This window comes from Daucus carota, chromosome 8 (assembly GCF_001625215.2).
Source record: "Daucus carota subsp. sativus chromosome 8, DH1 v3.0, whole genome shotgun sequence".
NCBI lineage: Eukaryota > Viridiplantae > Streptophyta > Magnoliopsida > Apiales > Apiaceae > Daucus > Daucus carota.
In genome coordinates this window covers 13,682,824-13,703,133 of record NC_030388.2, presented here as the reverse complement: position 1 = coordinate 13,703,133, position 20,310 = coordinate 13,682,824, and the positions used below count along the sequence as shown (strand labels likewise).

The 20,310-nt window shown below is 35.1% G+C and overlaps 1 protein-coding gene across 4 annotated transcripts; it reads left to right on the top strand.

Annotated features, from left to right (window-relative positions):
- The first annotated feature begins 218 nt into the window (after positions 1-218).
- On the top strand, positions 219-19,002 carry LOC108199531 (protein GLUTELIN PRECURSOR ACCUMULATION 3). 4 transcript variants are annotated; one of them, XM_064082633.1, is made up of 16 exons: positions 219-366; positions 447-544; positions 1,468-1,606; positions 1,693-1,721; positions 2,752-2,848; positions 2,934-2,989; positions 3,086-3,193; positions 6,374-6,430; positions 10,184-10,275; positions 10,361-10,445; positions 11,360-11,512; positions 12,957-13,048; positions 13,469-13,630; positions 13,727-13,839; positions 17,499-17,571; positions 18,856-19,002. In XM_064082633.1, exons 1-16 carry the CDS (start codon positions 302-304, stop codon positions 18,910-18,912), a joined length of 1,476 nt encoding a protein of 491 aa, XP_063938703.1. In that variant the 5' UTR covers positions 219-301; the 3' UTR covers positions 18,913-19,002. The 4 variants fall into 4 exon arrangements, 3 of the variants coding, with proteins under 3 accessions (XP_063938703.1, XP_017222862.1, XP_063938704.1); XM_017367373.2 differs by lacking the exon at positions 18,856-19,002 and adding an exon at positions 18,438-18,799; XM_064082634.1 differs by having other exon boundaries at positions 348-366; positions 1,475-1,606; positions 18,856-19,001.
- Positions 19,003-20,310: the final 1,308 nt, after the last annotated feature.

Genomic DNA, 20,310 nt, shown 5'->3' with positions numbered 1-20,310 from the left:
CTATTAGGTGCAATGTGCAACATGCTGAAATCAAAGAGGTGCCAAATGCAATTAACTCTAAAAAGAATAACATAGTGTTAATAATCAAATCCAAACCTAACATTAGTGGAAAAAAAAAATCTGAACCTAACATTAGTGGCAAAAAAGAAAAAAATTATAGTTCAGTGGTAGGTTTCTGAACAAATAATAAGTTAGGTGGTAAAAAAATCTATTTTCCCTAATTTATAACGCAGCACGGTAGCAGACTAGCAGTAGTATTTGTGATATATGTGAGTTGTGAATTGCAAATTAATTGAGCAAAATGCATCATCACTGGGTTCAAGCTTCTCCTTCCGATTTCGGTGGCACCCTTCCGCAAGCTCGAAGGTCAGTAAACACAACCTCCTTCATCAACTAATATATATTCATCGCATATGAAGATTCGATCCGATGTGTTTTGATTTCAGTGGGCACACTGCTGTGAATGTCGGAAAATCCAAGGTCGTTGTGTTTGGGGGCCTCGTCGATAAGAGATTCCTCTCCGACACCACTGTTTATGATATTGGTACTCTCTCTCTCTCTCCCCCCCCCTCCCTCTCTCCCCCCCTCCCTCTCTCTCTCTCTCCCCCTCTCCCTCGTTATGAACAGGACTATATCTTAGTCATATATTATGCTCTATGTTTTTTATATCATCATCATCATCATCATCATCATGTATCTCTATGTTAACCTTGCTTGATTTTGATCATCATGTATCCCGTCCCCCTCTGATTTGACTTTGACTGTCATTGCACTTTTGTATAGTTTTTTGTATAGTGCTTTTCTAATTTGAATTGGATAAAAGTTTTCAGGTTTACTATCATATTTGTCGAGGAGGATGGACCAATCTATACACTTTTACCCGAGATGATAAATGATAATTAGTTGTTTCGCCTAACAAATTGAATTAGCTGTTTTGATTAATGGGTTGAATCAGCTTTTTGTTTTTTAACTAGACTTTAAAAGAGCTCTTCCAAGAAACTATTTCAATATTAGCAGATTGAGTCCAGATTTCCAGATTGAGTTCAGACCTTATTTCAGTCCAGTAACTATCCAATACCAATATCAGAGGATTCATCTAGACATCTAATCAAACCTCTAATTTGGCACCAACACATTTGAGACCTTTTTCTCTGAGAGATAGGCGGGCTTTTAATGTAAAAGAGAGCTTATGCCAGATGTGGTTAAATAAATTTCCTAAAAAGTTTTCCTATTATTTGTTAAATAAATTTATGATGAATATACAGTGTAAAAGAAAATAGAGGATTCAGTTTTATCTGGTATGTAGAATCTGTTTGGTCAGGCCAGAAATTTTTGGTATGTAGCTCTGATGCTCCAATGTTAGAAGCTTATGTTCCAAATTAGGATGGAATAAGTGGCTGATTTCGCTTTAGCCCTCTTAGCGATTCAAAGTTGTTTTAGGCTCTAAGTTTGTTGTTCTTATGTCAGAGAACAGATTATGGTATCGGCCTGACTGTAGTGGCAGTGGTTTAGATGGGCAAGTAGGGCCTAGTCCACGTGCTTTCCACATTTCCATAGCAATTGATTGCCATATGTTCATTTTTGGTGGGCGATCCAGCGGTAAGAGGTATGTGGGCATGCAATTTATTTCAATCTCTGTTTTACTTGGTGACGTCCTTCCCAGTCATGTAATTGATGAAAAAACATCTGCAGGCTGGGAGACTTTTGGGTTCTTGATACTGGTAAGTACCTACTAAACTGCAATAGTGTCTTCCTCTAATCCTCTAATATAATAAAGGGGCATGCTATCTACTTTCTTTAGTTACCCACAGCCCTATTTTCTAATATATTTAGTTTTAGCGGAAGGCAGCTTGTCAAACACCATGTTACTTAAAAATGGCTCACAAGATATTCAACTCAATTTGCCTAAAGCTTGTCTAAAACAATAGATTAATAAATTTTCTCAGTTGAAAATCTTCATGGAGTTGTTTGCAATAGGATTATTACAAAATGTTCACCATAAAATTGGATGAGCATAACCGTGGACTTTATGCTTAGTTTTTTTTTCTTCTTATTATGAACTCAGTCACCCTCTATAGAATTGTTATAGTATGATTTTGATAAACAATTACAGTTGTTAAGGGTTTAGAGCAAGGCGCTGGTCAGGTTTCCTAGACACCTAGGCTCCCAACTCCCATTAGGCAATAATGTGCTGGCCTTGGTGTTAATACATTAGTTATTGCTTTTTAGCAGCTTGGTGTGATCTGGCTCCCCCTAAGCCCATACCAGAAGTCCATCTGGCTATCTGGCCTCCCCTAGCCCCAAACTGGAAGGCCTACCTGCCTCATCCTTAAGCCCATCCCAGGTAGTCTATCTGCCTTTTCCTAGGCTCATTCTAGAGCTTTCAATTCACAACCAGAATATTCAGTTCTTTGGAAATAAAAAATCAAGAGCCTCTGCATGATCAGAAAGTTCAAGAGCCTCTGTATAATAATCAATAATATTCGCTTGCCTGGTTAGGATTTTCCCCAAAATCAGTTTGTAGATTTTTTTTTTGGTTATGCCAACACATGAATAGATATATCTTACCCATAAAAATAATTCAGTCTTCCCTCTCCTTTACATGAATGTTCCTCCCATGTCAGTTTTCTCACTAGCATTCCCGGCTTAATGCATTCTTAACATTAGCTATTGCTTTACAGTTCTGGGTTTCTTCTATTCATCATTATTTACAATATTCTTTCTCCTTACTATACACATTTAATACTTCAGATATTTGGCAATGGTCAGAGCTTACTAGTTTTGGTGACTTGCCTTCTCCACGAGACTTTGCTGCCGCCTCAGCTATCGGAAACAGGAAAATTGTAATGTGCGTGTTCATATATCTTTTAGGTCAGCTTTGTAATCAATTTTTGTATAATTGTATTCCAAATTATGAGTTTAATCTGATGCAGGTATGGTGGATGGGATGGTAAGAAGTGGTTGTCAGATGTCTTCGTCTTGGACACAAGTAATCTATAAAAATCATAGTGTTTGTTTGGGTACTTAGTTCTTACTGCATGTTTGAAGATATAGAAGTTCACTTATGTGTACGCTTTCTTATCAGTTTCACTTGAGTGGACGGAGTTGTCGGTTTCTGGAGCCCTTCCACCTCCAAGATGCGGCCATACAGCTACTATGGTTGAGAAACGTTTACTTGTCTTTGGTGGTAGAGGTAATTCCATAGATTGAACTTTATTACTGTTGCATAAAGAAAATAATGTTTGGTATTTATTTGGTTGCTGGTGTCTGTGCATTTCTTCCTTCTGATTATAACACAAAATTTGTTTATGGTGGTTAAAGCTAAAGAGTCTTCCAGATAATTTTGCCAGTGTTCCGCCCTCTAAGTAATATTACACACTGAAATCATTTTCGTCAAAGGTCACTCTGTAGTCCGTACATATATACAGGAGTTCATCTTTAGCAGCTTATCTTCAACATAGAGCGACTCACTCTGAGTGAGTGCAGGGGACTATAGGTTGGTGATTGATCTACTTCCAAAAGTGCTGGGTTTAAATGTCAAAAGCAAAGAAACAAAGAATAACGGTCCTGCCAACGGAGAGGGGGGGGGGGGGGGGGGTTTCGCGATTGGCTTTATATTTTCTGGTTTTGTGATGTTTTTGTGTTTTTCAATGAGCGTAACAGTATATCAAGCAGTGAAACAAGAGTTTATAGCTAGATTGAGGCTAGAAATAGGTAGATATTGAGAGATCCGACAGAAAATAAGGTAGAGAGATGAAGAAACTAGAGTGGCAATTCTGTTATATAGAAACAAGATGGGAAACCTAGAGAGAGAAAGACCGGTGGAAATGAATTCCGTTTCCTGATAACAGTTTCAACATTACAGAATTACACCGTCTCCAGCTAATTATACTAGTCTATGATTGCAAGAAATAATAATAGAATAATGTATCATTAAGATTACATATACGTGTACATGCCGCACTTTTCCCTCGTTATACTGCTAATAACAGATTAATCATCATTCATCACTAACACTAGTAGCCTGTGGCTGTCTTAACATTTCCCTCCCTTCAAGCTAATCTTGTCCTCATGATATTCCAGCTGACTCTGTTTTCGCGAGCACCTCCTTGCCCTTATCTGAGATCCTGGAGAGAGCCTCATCCACACTGTTCTCTTTTCCTTTCATATTGAAAATTGTATAGTTTAGCCCATCAATTTGCTAATTTACTGGAGTAAATTACTCACTTTTGGCTTAGCTACGAATTCCAGAGACCATTGTTTTAATAAAGAAATGCTTATCCATAAGGTATGGAGTCCATTTCGTAACAGCAAAAATTAAAACCATCAACTCCTCCTAAGTAGACATATCTTGGCCTGGACCCAGTGCTTTACTAAACTATGCCCAGGGCCTGTTATCCTGTGTTAACACAACCCTTATACCAGTATCAGAGTCATCTGCTCCACAGTAAAAACTTTAGTGTAGTCTGGGAGCTTTAGTATTAGAGTGCTGGCCAAGGCTTCTTTCAAGCTGTGAAAAACTTGAGATGATCCTCAGATCAATTGTAATTATCTTTCTGCAAAAGCTTTGTTGGGGGCTTGGCTTTAATGCCATAATCCTTGACAAATTTCCTAGAATAATCACATAGCCCTAAAAATCCCTTTAGAGCCTTGACACTGTTAGCAATACCAGGCCTGGATTTCCTTCACCTTGTTCTGAGCTACAACCACTCCATCTCTTTTGATGACATGCCCAAGGTAAGCCACGTGTTTTTGCAAGAATTCACACTTGCACATTCATGTCCTTCACCTTGTCTGATGTACAATTAGTCCCTCTCAGTGACATTCCCAAGGTAAGCCACTTGTTGCAAGAATTCACACTTATCTTGGCAAATTGTTGATTTTGCTTCATAATATGCACCACCTCCAAATGTTCTTATGCTTACACATATTTTTGAATGAATGAATGTCATTAAAGAAGACCAATGTGAATTTTCAGAGGTAAGGAGCAAAAACTTGATTCACCAAGCTTTGAAAGTAGCAGGAGCATTAATTAAGCCAAATAGCATAGCTATCAACTCATATTGACCTCAAAGAGTTCTAAAAACAGTCATCTCAATGTCTCTAGGCTTCGTCCTTAGAGCAACTCCAATGCAATGCTATACTTGGTTATATTGCTATATTATAGCATCAAAAGTAAAAAAACCCAACTCCAAAGGGGTGCTATATTTAGATGCATCCATGCATAGATGCATCCTTGGTTCTATATTTGAAACCAAGGATGGATCCATCCATGTTGCCACATCAACTCCAAAGGGAAGAATTTGTTGAGATATTTAATAAAATTTATAGAAGGTAGGTAAAAGTTAATGAGTTGGTTAAATTTGAAACTAGTTATAAGCATTGGAGTGCAAGTTTTATTTTAGCACCAAAAAACACTTTTTGGTGCTATATTATAGCAATAGCATTAGATATATAGCATCTAGCATTGGACTTGCTCTTACCAGTGATACCTCACCTAGGGATAGTCTGCTCTTAAAAAAACTTAAGCTCCACTAAGCTCATCAAACAGCTCTTCTACCAAAGGATAGGCAAATTTCACCCAAGAATCTAACATCTCCAGAATAAGGTCCAGGCTCCGAGATCAATTGAATGCTCAATGTCTCTGTGAGGAGGCAGTCTTTCTGGAGCCTTGAAGATTCTTCGTAATATTTCAGCAATTTTTGTAGTTGGTCCTCTTGTTCTGTAGCTGATCCTGTTTTCCTTCTGCAATCTCCTCTGATTCTTGTTACAGTCTTGTAAACAGAATATACAGAAGCTCATGTTCCTGTCTTTGACAACTTCATCTGCATTCATCTGCTGCAATCTGGATTTGGAAGGGGCAATGTTCCCTTCTTTTTGAGAGTAACAACTTTTCCTTCTTCTTCATATTGTAGAAGTCAAGTATGACTGGCCCTAATGAACACACCAGTCAACCCCCAAACTAAATCATTAATGCCTAGAGGAAGAGTCGTAATGGCAGTGTTGAACTCATGGTCTCCCACCATTCACATAAAATTGGAGAAGTCATGCCTACTAGCAAGCACATTTTCACTGGTAACCAGCACTTATGGAGGATTGGTTTCCACCACTTCACATTTAAGATTGAATGCGGATTTTTTTAATCTAGGGAACTGTGAGTGCTACCCCCATCCACGAGTATTGTGAAATCGTCGTTATCCTTCTTACCTGTTAAGAGTGATAGTTTTGTTATTATGACTACCGTCTATTACATGTACAGAGATCTCCATAGCTTCAAGAGATATTCCGTACTGTTTTCAAGACAGTGTTTTGAATGACCTGCTTCTCAGGCTCATTCTTCTTTTTCCTTGTTGACTTATCTTTTTTTTGATAGGGGGTGGAGGGCCAATTATGGGCGATTTGTGGGCTTTGAAGGGGCTTATAGAAGAAGGTACTTTTTTTTCCTAGTATATGATCTCTTGCGAAAATTTTACTTTATACCATGGATTGTGCATTCGTAAAAAAAATTATCCATTCTCTCTCTCTCTCTCTCTCTCTCTCTCATTTTGTTTTTTGCTCTTTATAGCTAGAATTGTTTTGCACCACGTTTTATTCATTTGCAAAGTTACTTGTCCCGAGATTATGCATCAGTGGTTTCTAATAACATGTTGGCCGAAGCTGGTGTTTCCATTATGTAAAGTTAAAATCCACGAATAAAATATCTACTTTGTTAATTTTCTAGAAAATATATGATGCTATAAGTTGTCAGGATCAGAAGAGGAGATAAAATTGTTGGGGAAGACGGATCGAGGGAGATAGAATTTAGTAGAAGAAAATGGAAACTATCACCAGAGACAACATAATATTAAGCTTGAAGAGAATAAATATTATTATCTGCAGAGCATGACCCTTGTCCTCAATAAACCTCGTATAAAATGTACCAGACTCTTATCTGCCATGCCCACAAATTGATCATTTGCAGAATATATAAACATTATTTTATATAAACGAAACATATAGTGAACTCCATTATCATATCGTTGCCTGATACCCCTAGAATATGTTACGAGGATCATGCAGAAATTGACTGCAAACATTTTGGCCATTTGCCTACGCAATTGTGCACATTAGTAGCATTATAGTAAGAGTCAAGTTCGATATCCTGAACAAGTTCCTCAAAATTTTTTCTTTTCATCTTATATGGAAGTCTCTCTTGTTTTGGCATGCCAACAAGGGGGCATGGCAAGCTAAGGTCAAACATCCCAGATAAGATTTGTTGATTGAAATGGATGGGGTTAGAATTTATATAATCTTGGCCTCTTGTACCTTTGATTAGCTTGGAAGCCTGCTTTAACATTTTCGGTCATATTAATCTCAGCATTGTTTCACTTTATTTCTGGCATCCATCAATAAGAATCATTGCAAAGGACTCCTCAATGGTAATGTCATTTTTCTCAGCATCCCTCTACCAGACTTGAAAATAGCTCCCTATTCATTCATTTCAGTCTTTGGGGTTCTTCGAAAGAAGCAAATCGCAGTTCATGATTCTTATTTCCTAAGCAGTGTCACAGGTTCGCAAGTTTTTTTTAACTTGGACCATAGTACCTGTACTCTTTCCACCAAATGTAGGACCTATACAAAGTTCTAGGAGTTGCACCATGCCACCATCACAGCTATGGAAGGTCTCCTCAGATGCTAATAAATTCATCAAAATTTCTAGGTGATTTAATTAGTATCTTAGCTAAATAATGGAAACGAGAGTTTTGGTGCTCAAAGTACATGCCATAATTCATGTGGTTTTTTCCCTCCTCATCTTTGGGGATTCAAAATTGTCCTGTAGTTCACTTATAGGTATTCTAATTCTAGCCTTCTCAATTTTGGAAATGGTTAGGGAGGGAGACCTGCTACTGCAGCATATTTTGACAGCTGCTAGTCATATATGCGAGTAAGTGCAAAGTGGAGAAATTACAGCAGTAAAATCCCCGAGTTGAAGTGTTGAACAGGTGTAATGGCTGACTGTTATTACTTGTTTTTTAGGGATGAGTCTTTGAGGATATCTTCGTGAATCTTCCATCATCACTCACAAATTAAATTTATCCTTTTCTGTTGAGTATGCTTCTCTTTTCCGCCCTTCATTTATTTGATTCTCCCAACCCAAAAAATTCACTCACATCAGTGGTTTCCCCCAGCTGCGAATCTTGTCAAATATAATTGTGACGAGAGTTTTAAGGATGGCAAAGTCTCTATTGGTGTTCGAGGTAGGAATAATTTGGGAAATATAATTGATGGTCATGGTTGCAAGGTTAAAGCTTCTCCTCTTCATGGTGAAATTCTGGCTAACCTGATGATTGCAGCCTTGCTTATCAAGACGATTATCATTCGTATTATATTGAATCAGACTTGCTTGTGGCTTTGTCCTTGCTTCTTCTGATAAAGTTCCCCGTTGGAATGTTTCTGCAGTAGTTGACTTGCTTCTATCTTAAATTTGAAGTTCCAGTTTGATCCTAGACTTTGTAGTGCTCCGGCTCATTGGATAGCCAAGAAACCTTTGTATGCAGCTATTCCTTTAGACCAAATTTGCTGCCCTCCCTGTGAACTTTCCTCTTTAATGAGGTGAAAGGCGTTATAATATATGTTTTTCTGGGTTGGTTTTCCCAACCCTTATACCTGTTAAAAAAAAGATAATGGTAACTTCCCCATGGAAATTAATATTCCCCAATACAGATTTTCACAATAGACAGGTCTAATAATTTGACAGCTATGCACCTATGCTTCTCAATTATGTTTGATTGAATGGGATACAGACCGGCTAGGTACCTCCAACTATCTCAACAATATATCACACAATTTGCTAGACTGATTCATATCGATAATTCCATATAGCAGAGGTGTTTGGGCCTGGTAAACCCGAAATTACTTCAGATTTATGTGAAGCTGGAGTTCATTTTGCTTGTGGAACCTAAACTATACCCATACTGCAAAGATCGGAAAGAAAAGTGTAATTAACTTAAAATTCTGTTAACATTTTGTGCAATCTTCTTATCTGCTATACTGTACATAGATTTGAATAAATGCTTTACCGCGCATTTCAACCTAAGGAAGATGCAGCATAAATGTACCTTATATAGTCAGTAACTCTGTACCAACTCCATTATACGTCAAGAGTCCATCTATAACCTGAAGTTGTCAGAGGAAGGCCATGATCTAGTACTCTTCAACACTCTCCCTCAGTCATACGATGAAACAAACATTACCAGACATATACCATGATATCATGTTAAGTAACCACTCCATCTAAAACTTTAAGGCGTTGGAGGAAGGTTGAGAGATATTACTCTTCAGCACTCCAAAGTTGCAGAACCCTTGTACATAACCCAAATATTTTGTGAAACAGAGTATCTGGTGAGACAATCCGATGTTGAAAAAAAGAAGCGTGAAATCTGAACATAACATTGAAGACTTTAGAAGCAAAATAATTGGGAAACATTTGTTATCTTCTGCAAAATATGGTACCTAATTATAGGCTTTTTACTTTGAGAGTGTGCTAGATTGTTCCAATATAATATCTGTTCACATTCCTGTTTATCATCTCTTGAAAAACTTAAAAACACATGGAATATTATTTAACTCATGATTAGGATGGTATAGGTGATGGATATTACTGTTGAAGCTGTATCGTTGGACTATGAGCTCTGACACTATTTTTTGGGAACTTTGGATAGATAAAAAACCCCCAGAGTGAATCAGAAAAGGGGAAAAAGGTTGGCAAATACTTATAATAAATCTGCAAAAGGGAGACGGAATCTAATGAAAGAACTAACAATCTTCATAAGCATACCAGTTCGCAGTATTCTGCAAGTCCACAAAAGTTCAAAGATTACACCATATGATATAAGACTGAAACTTAGTCTCCCGACCATAGTAAAATGTACCAGAGTCTTCTCAGAACCATAGCCTCCAATCTGTCTAGAAGTACTACTTTAATATACCGATTATACTTGACAAATTAAAACCAGGCCTTATATTTTTCTGACAAGTTCCCAGGTCAATGTAAGTTATTGTCAGGATTTATGTCAAGTTCATCCGTATGTCCTGTAGAGACTATTCGATATTATTATTTGGGTCACCATTTTTTAGGGAATTGCTATAAAGAATATATTTTATTATATTACCCAAGTTTTTGTTATCTTTGTGCGGAAGAAAGAGAATGAAACTCCTGGATGGACACAACTAAAGCTTCCAGGTCAAGCTCCTTCACCCCGTTGTGGCCACACTGTTACATCTGGAGGGCACTATGTAATTTCTCCAAACTTCTCTTATATATGTGTGGTTTTTCCTTCTCAAACTGGTTCTTTTGATATGAAATTCTTGATCATTGTAGCTTTTACTATTTGGAGGCCATGGAACTGGTGGTTGGTTAAGTCGTTATGATATTTACCACAATGACTGTGTTGTTCTAGATAGAGGTCAGTGCTCTTCTTGATTACTTGTTACTAATTTTCCATCTTTCCTGGTGCCATAGGCTGTATTGAACTTTCTTGGTACCATTGTGTCATGTTTTATATGTTATCAATGTTACCCTCAGGTTAAATAATTAGCATGAAAACTGGGTTTTATTATAATTCTGTTAGTTAAGCAATCTTTAGGTTTAGTGTAATAGATATAGGTTTGTATCATAATTAAATATCTATGATTTAGAGTTAAGTTCTATGGAAACCACTGTTTCATCGGAGACCTTTGAGATCATATATTCTGTTAGGGGAACATTGCAAAACGTATTATTTTACAAAGTATGTTCTATGAAGAACACTATTTATATATTGATCCTTGAAAATAATGTGGGTTCTGCAAAAGAACATTGCTAGGCGGATTGTTCTACAAAACATGTTTTGCTCACAAACATGCATGCTTTTCAAGATTTTCTGTTTTGCTTGCAGAACGTACATGATTTTCAATGAAATTGTGGCCTTTATAGAATTTTTGTTTTTATTTTGCAAATAATACATTTTGAAGTTAATATACAAAATATATGATCTCCAAGGTCTCCAATGAACATATAGGGGCAGTTAATTTTTATTGTTTATTTTGCTCCATCTTAAAGTTGTTATCAAGTATGTAAGATTTAGATAATTAAAATTTTTCAATATAAGTACTTTGATTGTATTTTGTTAAAAGAACTTGAATAATAAGAAGAGGGCCTGCTAGAATAGAATTTATTATAATATTATTGCAAGTCAAATACTATTCTTGAAACCTGCTAAGAATGGTTGTCAGCTTTATATTGTAGAGACAATTTTAATGTATATGCATGCTTTTCTGTAGATTGTGTTGAACTGATGACTTTATTGTCCATTTCTTATGTTGCATTGCTTTCATTCAGTGTCCGTGCAGTGGAAACGCCTCTCTACTAATAATGAACCTCCTGTTGCTCGAGCATACCATTCTTTGACTTGTATCGGTTCACGGTATCTTTTGTTTGGCGGCTTTGATGGAAAAGCAACATACGGGGATTTATGGTGGTTAGTTCCAGAAGGTATTGAATTTTTTTGGTCTAACTAGTCAAATCTTTTAGCTTTTGCATTTTCCAGTGGTGAGCTTGCAAAAAAGCTATGTGCTCCTCTAGATTTGTACTCCATCTCCGGCCAGTTTTTCTTATTTTTCTCTCCTGAAAGCGTGTTCTGAGGATAAGAACTTAGTTATTATGTTGTCCGGAGCCTGCGCATGATATTGAATTTTTTATGAAACTATATTAGGATGCTATAACCTGATTCTCCCGAATCTTTAGATAAAGTCAGTCTTGTACAGCAAGACTTGTCGCAGTGGCTTCCTTACCTGGTTCCATATGAGCTTATTTGGTGCACCCAGGACTGTCTGACACTCTTGTGACACAGTTACACCTGTTAACCAAGTGAACAAACTGCACCTGCAGTTATGCCCCCACACATTGCCAATTGCCTATCTAACAATTTTATAATTCTTAAAACTAGAATCTACCATATACACACATATACTTTGGCTATTGACACTCAGTTTTGAAGTGGTTTCGGTGGTGTGAATGTCAGTGATGTGGTGGTGCATTGGAGGAGGTGGGTTGGTGTGGGACCCAGTAAAAAGGGATGGGTTTTGATTTTGGACAAAATAAAAGAGTGATGATGTATGTAATATGTTGTGACAGCCAATTCTTTTGGCCATGCACTTCTCCTGTTCCTAATGATTCTTGAATTTAGAGGTCTTATATGCTCCTAATATTTCTTACACATACATAAATAGCTGCGTTGTGCATGTAAATTTTTTGGTTTCTTCTAAAATTATGGGGAAGAGTTGTATTTATATTGTTCATATTAAATATCTGTACAGGTGAAGTTGGTAACAAATTGCACTTTAACAATTTCTGATTTTTATCTTTGTTCCAAACACACCATTATATACAATTATTTTTTCCCATGTATATTGAGTGATGGTTGTGTATAGTGTCAAAGCTGGAGATGGCTTTTTCCTTGGAATATACTCCCTATGTCCCTCTGATTTTATAACATGTTTTTTCCACTGCTCGATACGCACTTTAATGTGCCTATTAAACATAGTTCTATAACTCTTTTATAAGATTTTCTTTTTCTGAATAAAAATTTAAACATTAAAGTTTTATTCGGAAAAATAAATTTTTTAAAAAAGGTTATAGAACTATAATTTATAGGAGCATTAAAGTGCGTGCCACGCCCCGGTCCCCCAATGTTAAGAATTGAGAGGGACGGAAGGAGAGTAGTAATTTGGCATTGTCAATTGGTCATTTACATTACTGAACACAATGTAAAGTAAGAAATAAAAAAAAGCTTATGCAAGGAATATTTCTTGAAGGAAGAGTTTTTGCTGCTTGTAAGATAAATTGTATGTATTTATGTGGCAAGAAGTGATTGTACATAAATCCCATGAGGCCATCACTGTATGTTGAAACTTTATTCCTTTTTGATATGTGCTAGAGGACCCTATTGCAAAGAGATTGTCTGCATCCCCTCGGAATATCAGTGAGAGGAAGGATGTACATATTGCATATGACCAACCTCCAGTTCAGGTAAGAAGTGAAAAAATGTCTTTTGATGCCTTCTACTTCTTTCATTCATCTGTTCTCCGGAACTCTTGTTACTTTAATATATATCATCCTGTACCCCCAGACAATGCGCGATTAAATCATTGTTCTGAAAATCCTGTTGTCTCTGTTTGGTACTATACTTTTTTTATCTTGTTGGTCTACACAGATGTAGTCACCCATATTATAAACCAATTCTATACTCAACATTTCAACACTCAACTACTTGAAAAAGTAATCTGTATTCCAAATCTTGTGCCAATACGAGCTTTTAGGTCGTAGTTATTCGACTGACTGCCACCAGTGAAGTTTGCAAAACAAAAATATTTAGCAGACCAAGTGATCATACTTATTCTCTTTGAGCTAGAGTTCACGATGCAAATAATTTTTCATTAATGTTCACAGGAAAGTCAGATAGATGCATCTAGAATTTCAGAACTTCAAAAAAGATTTCAGATTGATGTTTCATTTTCTACTACTAAAATTTATGTCATCGAAGAATCAGAAGACACGGAGTTGCTCGAAGTAGCATCACAAGTAATTGGTAGTGCTTCAACTACAGAACAGGTATCTAATAGTTCAGTTCCCTTTATGTGTTTTTCTTTCCTGCCATTTACTTATCTGTACGTCAATTTTTATTTTCTTAGTGTCTGCCCATTATAGGCCGCTCAGGCACTACGTGAACATTGGAGGAAGTCTACAGCAACGTCAATAACATTGAAGGAGATCAGTCCATTACTCCGTGACTACCAACGCCTTATAACTCGCCGTTATGTGTAAGAATAATTTAACATCATTTCTTTTTCTATATAGTACTAGCCTTAAACCCGTGCCAAGCACGGGCGAGTATATAGTTCGAAATTTGTTATTTGTAATTTAAATTTTAGCATCTTTGCATTAGTGTTTTAGTTAATGAATTGAAGTTTGATTAAATTATATTAAACGATTGACTATAATTTCTCTTGAAAATTTAGCTTTTACAATATTTTTTTAATATTGTAAATCGGTAATATAAACTATAAACATTTTTATTATCTATGTGTAAATGTTTTTCTAATATGAAAATGTGATAATGTGTTTTTCGATTATTTTGAAATCATATTTTTCATATTTCATATATCTTCATTTGCAAGGAAAAAAAATATTATTTATCATTTCATTTTTGCCTTGGAGTGGACAATGTTAGTTAAAAAGGGTTATATGATGATTCATGTTTGCATTGAAATAGAACACGTTAGAGTTAAGAAGAGTTATATGATGGTTTGTGTTTGTTTTCGAGCAGAACACATTACAATTAAGAAGAAACATGTTGGTCTGTCTGTCTCTAATTGTTTATATATTGTTTGTATTTGTTTTTTTCGAAAAGATATTCAAAATTTTAAATTTTATTTTTGACGTCATTATATTCTTTTTTATATGAAAAATTATATGATAATGTATTCAAATTTAATAAAATATTAGTGACAAATTGATTATGTTTTTATTTAGAGATTTAGCTTTTACAATATTTATTTATTTATTGTAAATGGATAGTAGAAATAATATATATTTTTATCATCTATTTATATGTATTTGTTTAATATTAATATATGTTATTGATGTAGTTTTACTTCTTTTATTTTTATTTTTTTTACTAATTATAGATTATGTTTTTCATATTTTTTTACTTTTTCTTTTAAAAGAAAAAGAATATTATTTATCTTGTATTAGTTTTATGATAAGTTCTTGTTTGTTTTGGAGTATAAGAAATTAGAGTTAAAAAGATTCACGCTTATTTATATAAAATTTTTATTTATAAGTATTTCTTAATATTAATATATGTTATTGATAGTATTTTTACTTTTTTTTTTGTTTTTTTAACTAATTATATATTATACTTAAAAGGATAATGATAGAGTTTTTGTCTTGTATTACATCACCAGTGTTTTTAATCCTTGAAACTGTTTAATGATGTAAGCATAAGTGACCTCCACATGTTGTAGACTTGTAATTGTAAAGGAAGTGTTTTTTGATGTTGGATTCTTTCTTTTACTTTTTTTAGCAAGGGTAATTATAGGATAACCAAAAAACAATAACCAAATTTTTGTACAACTTATTATAATATAATATAGACAATACTCTCCTAATGTGCTTCACTTTAATAATTTCAGTCCTAGATAATTATCGAACATAGCAGGAAACCATATGGAGTTCATGACTCTCTCAGTGAAATACAATTTTCACCAACTTGCTTAATAATTTTAAACTTTTGGAATTACAAAAAGTTTTATTACAACAAACCGATGATAGATTTCACGAATAAATAGTTATTTAAATATATTAAGATCTACTCTAGTTCTTATATATATATATATATGGGTTGCACTCCACACAAAACACTTTAAAAAAAGAACAACAAAGAACACTATCATAACACTTTATTTTTCATAAAAAATGATTTGTTAAAATTATAATTTCATAATTAAACACCAATTAAACATAATATATGAAATTTAACATCTAAACTCATCCAAATTGTTAATATGAAAAATTATAGAATGCTGAATAGAATCTATAACAGAATCCAGAATAGAATCATGTATATATATTTTGCATGATTAATATTACATAAAATCATGTTATTTTTAATCCAATTTTGTTGTTAAACATGTTAGATATTATTATTATTCATAATAAAAGGTTAATTAGCTTAAAATAATAATTTAATTCAAGTTTTAAATGAGGTTCTATATGCGGTTTAAAAGTGTTCTTCTTTTAAGAGTGTTCTTTTTTGAGCAATGCCCTATATGTGTGTATGTATATATATATATATATATATATATATATATATATATATAGAATGGAGGGGATTGTGTGAATCATGTGTGGTAGGGTGTATATTAACTGGTGTGTGGTTGCCCCTGCGGGACCATTAGATTAGATTCATCCAACGGCTTATATTAAGTTTGTAGTTTGTACACCAACTTAGTTTGTATTTGAGCATTTCCATATATATATATATATATATATATATATATAGAGAGAGAGAGAGAGAGAGAGAGAGAGTCTTACTCTAATACAAACCTTCTTATTCTACAAACTAAAAACCCAACTCAAATCTCACTAAATTCTAAAGCACATATCACTAATATCTACACCTCCTTCTCCATCTTCCCCGCCATCTCCATCTTCACCTCCACCTCCATCTCCGCCATTTCCACCTCCGCCACTGCCTCCTTCACCTCCACCGTTGCTGCCTCCTCTCCTCCACCTCCTTCACCTCCACTGCCGCCTTTTAATGGCAACCCCAGTTGTCTCCCACAGCTCCGGCAAAGCTAGGACGCCTGAAACTACAGCTTCATTCGGTTGTCTCCCTCCTCCGCCATCTCAACCGTCTCCTCTGCCCCCCCCCCCCCCCCCCCCCCCCCGGCCTCCTTTTTCTCCCCACTTTTGCCTCGCCCCATCCCCTCCATGCTCCCGCCCTTCCACGTCCACCTCCTCCGCTATCTCCAACTCGTTATTGCTCCGAGAATCGATAAAAAGCACATATCTGGAGGTTTCACTGACTGCCGTAGATTTTCACCAATTTTTGCAACACAAATCACTAAATTCCAAAGAGAATATCACTAAATCATATTGAGGATATCACTAACTTGTATTGGTTTTTAGTTTTTATTTTAACGGTGGTTTGTATTTGATCATGAGCCTATATGTGTGTGCGTGTGTGCGCGCGCTAAATATTTTTGCTAATTTCCACTAATGTTCCTGCATAAAGAAACTCTCCTAGAGCAATGACCCTAAATGATCGAGTGACTTCCATAAGGACCAATGAAGATTAAACTCATATAAGGTGACAATTTAAAACTTCATTGGTCTTTATGGAAGCCAATTTGAGTAGAAGCTAAATTAACTTATAAAAGCTGAAGTTTTGTCAATTTAAAAACAGTAAGAACCCAATTAAAAAAAAGGCATTCTATCGATCTGTTAGTTGTGTACGGTTGCAATATTACTCCCAAGTTGGACTTACTGAACATTAAGTTTCCAATTCTGCCAGCTCACTCAAAAGCCCATTTTTGGGTAGAAGAGTGGATTACGTTAGCCCATTTCGGGTCAGTAATTTGCCTTGTCCATGATATATTATGAGAACATTGGGGGTGGGAGGGTTCGAATTCGGGACCTATAAAACCCCAAGTTGTTAGGAGGGTTTACAAGGATGAAGGAACATATAATATAATCTAAAACTAAATTGTATTTTATCATTTCCAAATCTTCTTAAAGGTAATATTTCCAATTACATGTTCTGAAAGTTCCTTCATATTCATGATTAACCAGTGAATTTTTTGTTTTAGATCTTCATACATTCATGTATTCAGTTTTATTTTCTTATATTATTATATTCTTGCCTGTGTGCATGACTCTGGATTTCTGGACATGTTTGTAATTTTGACCTGAACAGACTGAAGGATGGATTCAACTTACAGTCGGGGAGTGAGACACATCGATTCTATCATATGAAAAATATCTCCCAGGTATGATTTATAGAGGACTTCCTGAAAGGGGCTTAAACTTGATATGTAATTATCTTGATTGCAAACTTTCGACTATTAATGCTCTAGGAAAGACCTGATTATCCTGAAATATATACACTTTTCTGAACATAATATTTGAGGTTTATTTTTGATAATAATAATACTTTTTAATTAAAAAAGATTAATGTTAGCCTTTGGTAAACTTATCAGTATTTTGTTGTGTTTTAATATTCTTTTAATTGATCTCACATTCAATTGTAAAATATAATGTGAATTATGGAAGTGTTTTTTAGGGTCCTTGACTAATTTACATGGAACATTGCTTTCCTCCACTATCACCCGTGAAAAGGCTACAGATATTTTAAAATTTGGACTGGTCATCCTTTAATTGGACGGTCTTGAAACAGTGCGGATAAATTGTCTCTGACCATTGCCTGTTTACCAAAGCCCTATGTATATGTATACAACAAAATGTTTAGATATATATGGGTTGTTCTATACAGAACATAATAGTACTCTGAAGAACTAATTTTTCATTTGTAATATATGCCTTATATATATGTAGTTATATACACCAAAAGCATATATATGTTGTTACATACACCAAAAGCTTTTTGAAATTATTAGAATATGTTTATTGATGTATAAACTGTGAAATTATTTATTGATAATATAAAAAATCTCCCTAAATGAAAAAAAAATTCCCAACCCTTGGGTAACATTTTGTTTATTTGGGATTCAATAGTACTTCTTATTCATTCAAATGAAATATATACACATATATTTGTTGGCTAATTATTTGTGTAGATATGCACCGTTTCCCCCCTTAAAATGGCTGTTTTCATTTTAAACTTACTTGATTCCAGCTCCGGATGGACGATATCGCCAATCTGCTTGCAGAGTATAAACAGATCGGATGAGATTGATTTATAGCCAGGACTTGTGTACGAAGATAACGAAAATATTCAGAAGCTACATGATTAATCTATATCCTTTCTTAGTTGTATGTAATGATAGTAAGCTTTACCCCTGACAATTTGTATCCTCTAGAAACTGCCTATGAAGTTGTATACATGCTACTATAATAACAGATACTATGACATGATACTTGCTGTATATGTTCCTGAAGGCTTGCTTACACAGGTGCCCGTTGGTGTTAAGACTGTACAATTCTGTAATATCAGTTAAGGCAATGTTTATTGCAATCCTAGTAGGTCCTCACTCTTTACACTATTTTTCTCATTTTTAATCCGACAAAGCAATTTGTTTCCGCAAACATTGCAGGAACCATTTTGTGGTCGTGACATAAAAACACTGAAATGTTTTTTGCAAGTGCCTTGAAGACATTAGGGGGTCGTTTGGTTCGAGGAGTGGTATCGGGTTGGAATGAGGAATCGGGTTAAGCTGGTATGGGTTTGAGGTATCATATCTGATATTATGTGTTTGGTTGAGTGCTGGAATCAATATATACAATTTTTATAAAAAAATAAATTATTAATATATATTAATTAAAAATATTAATAAAATTGTTATTGTCATATATTTTTGCCCATTAATTTAATTTTGTATCAAACATTAATATTTCATTACTTAAAGAGAGGGAAAAAAATAAAAAATGAATATAACTCATACCTCCATCTCATACCCACCTCCCCACTTGGGTATCAAAAACTAGGCACGTGCGTGGTGCGGTTTGGTGCGGTTTGCATCTAAAACCGCAACCGGAACCATGACGTGCGGTTTCTAAAATTCAAAATCGGAACCGAACCAAATAGCATTGGTGCGGTTCGGTTTAAAAAATGAGCGGTTTCGGTTTTACATGGTGCGGTTCGGTTTTCAAACCATGAAGAGTTCGATAAACTCTCGAATGTTAGGATCTTTAACAAGTTTACAATAAGTATGCCAAATTCAGTAATATTTAAATAATAAGAGAGTTTAACCAAAAAGCAGTAAATGTATTCGGAAACATGTTACATGCACCAGATAGACTAATGCGTATTTAGATGTCAAGGGCCTTGACTCAAGGCAGTAGGCAAAAATTACTAACAGCCAAAAACTAGTCTATTTTATTCATCTTATCTTGTCAAGCTTCACTTATTCACATAAATTTCACTTATAAACAGGAACCAATAGGCCTAAACGATTAACCCAACAAAAATGGACCGGCATAAACGAGTGTGCGAGTGTGCAATGTGAAACTTTCGTGTTTAGAGCATTGTCAAAGTTAGTAGACAGTCTGCCAAGCAAAGCTTTCTTGACAATGTATATACTATATATATAATTATATATTTTATAATAGATATAATTTATATACTATATCTAAATATATAAAATAAATAAATATAAATATTATTGCGGTTTGGTTCGGTTTGTATACGGTTTTAAAATTTTTAGAAACCAAAACCAAAACCAAAGCCTCAGTGCGGTTTTTATTCGGTGCGGTTTTATTTGGTGCGGTTTCGTGCGGTTTTTGCGGTTTTTGGTGCGGTTTTAATTTTCGGTTCGGTTTCTGCTCATTCCTATCAAAAACCCATACCTTGTGGGTTTAAGGTATGGGTTTCAGATTTTGTTTTTCTCAACCAAACACCAGGTATGGGTTTGGAATGGACAAACCCCATATCTCATCCCAGAAACCCACGAACCAAACGACGCCTAGATGTCTATTGCAAGGTCTTTAATTGAGTTGCTTTTTCCGCTCTTTAAATGTTGTGATAGTTTGAATTCTGATCAGTCCAAATC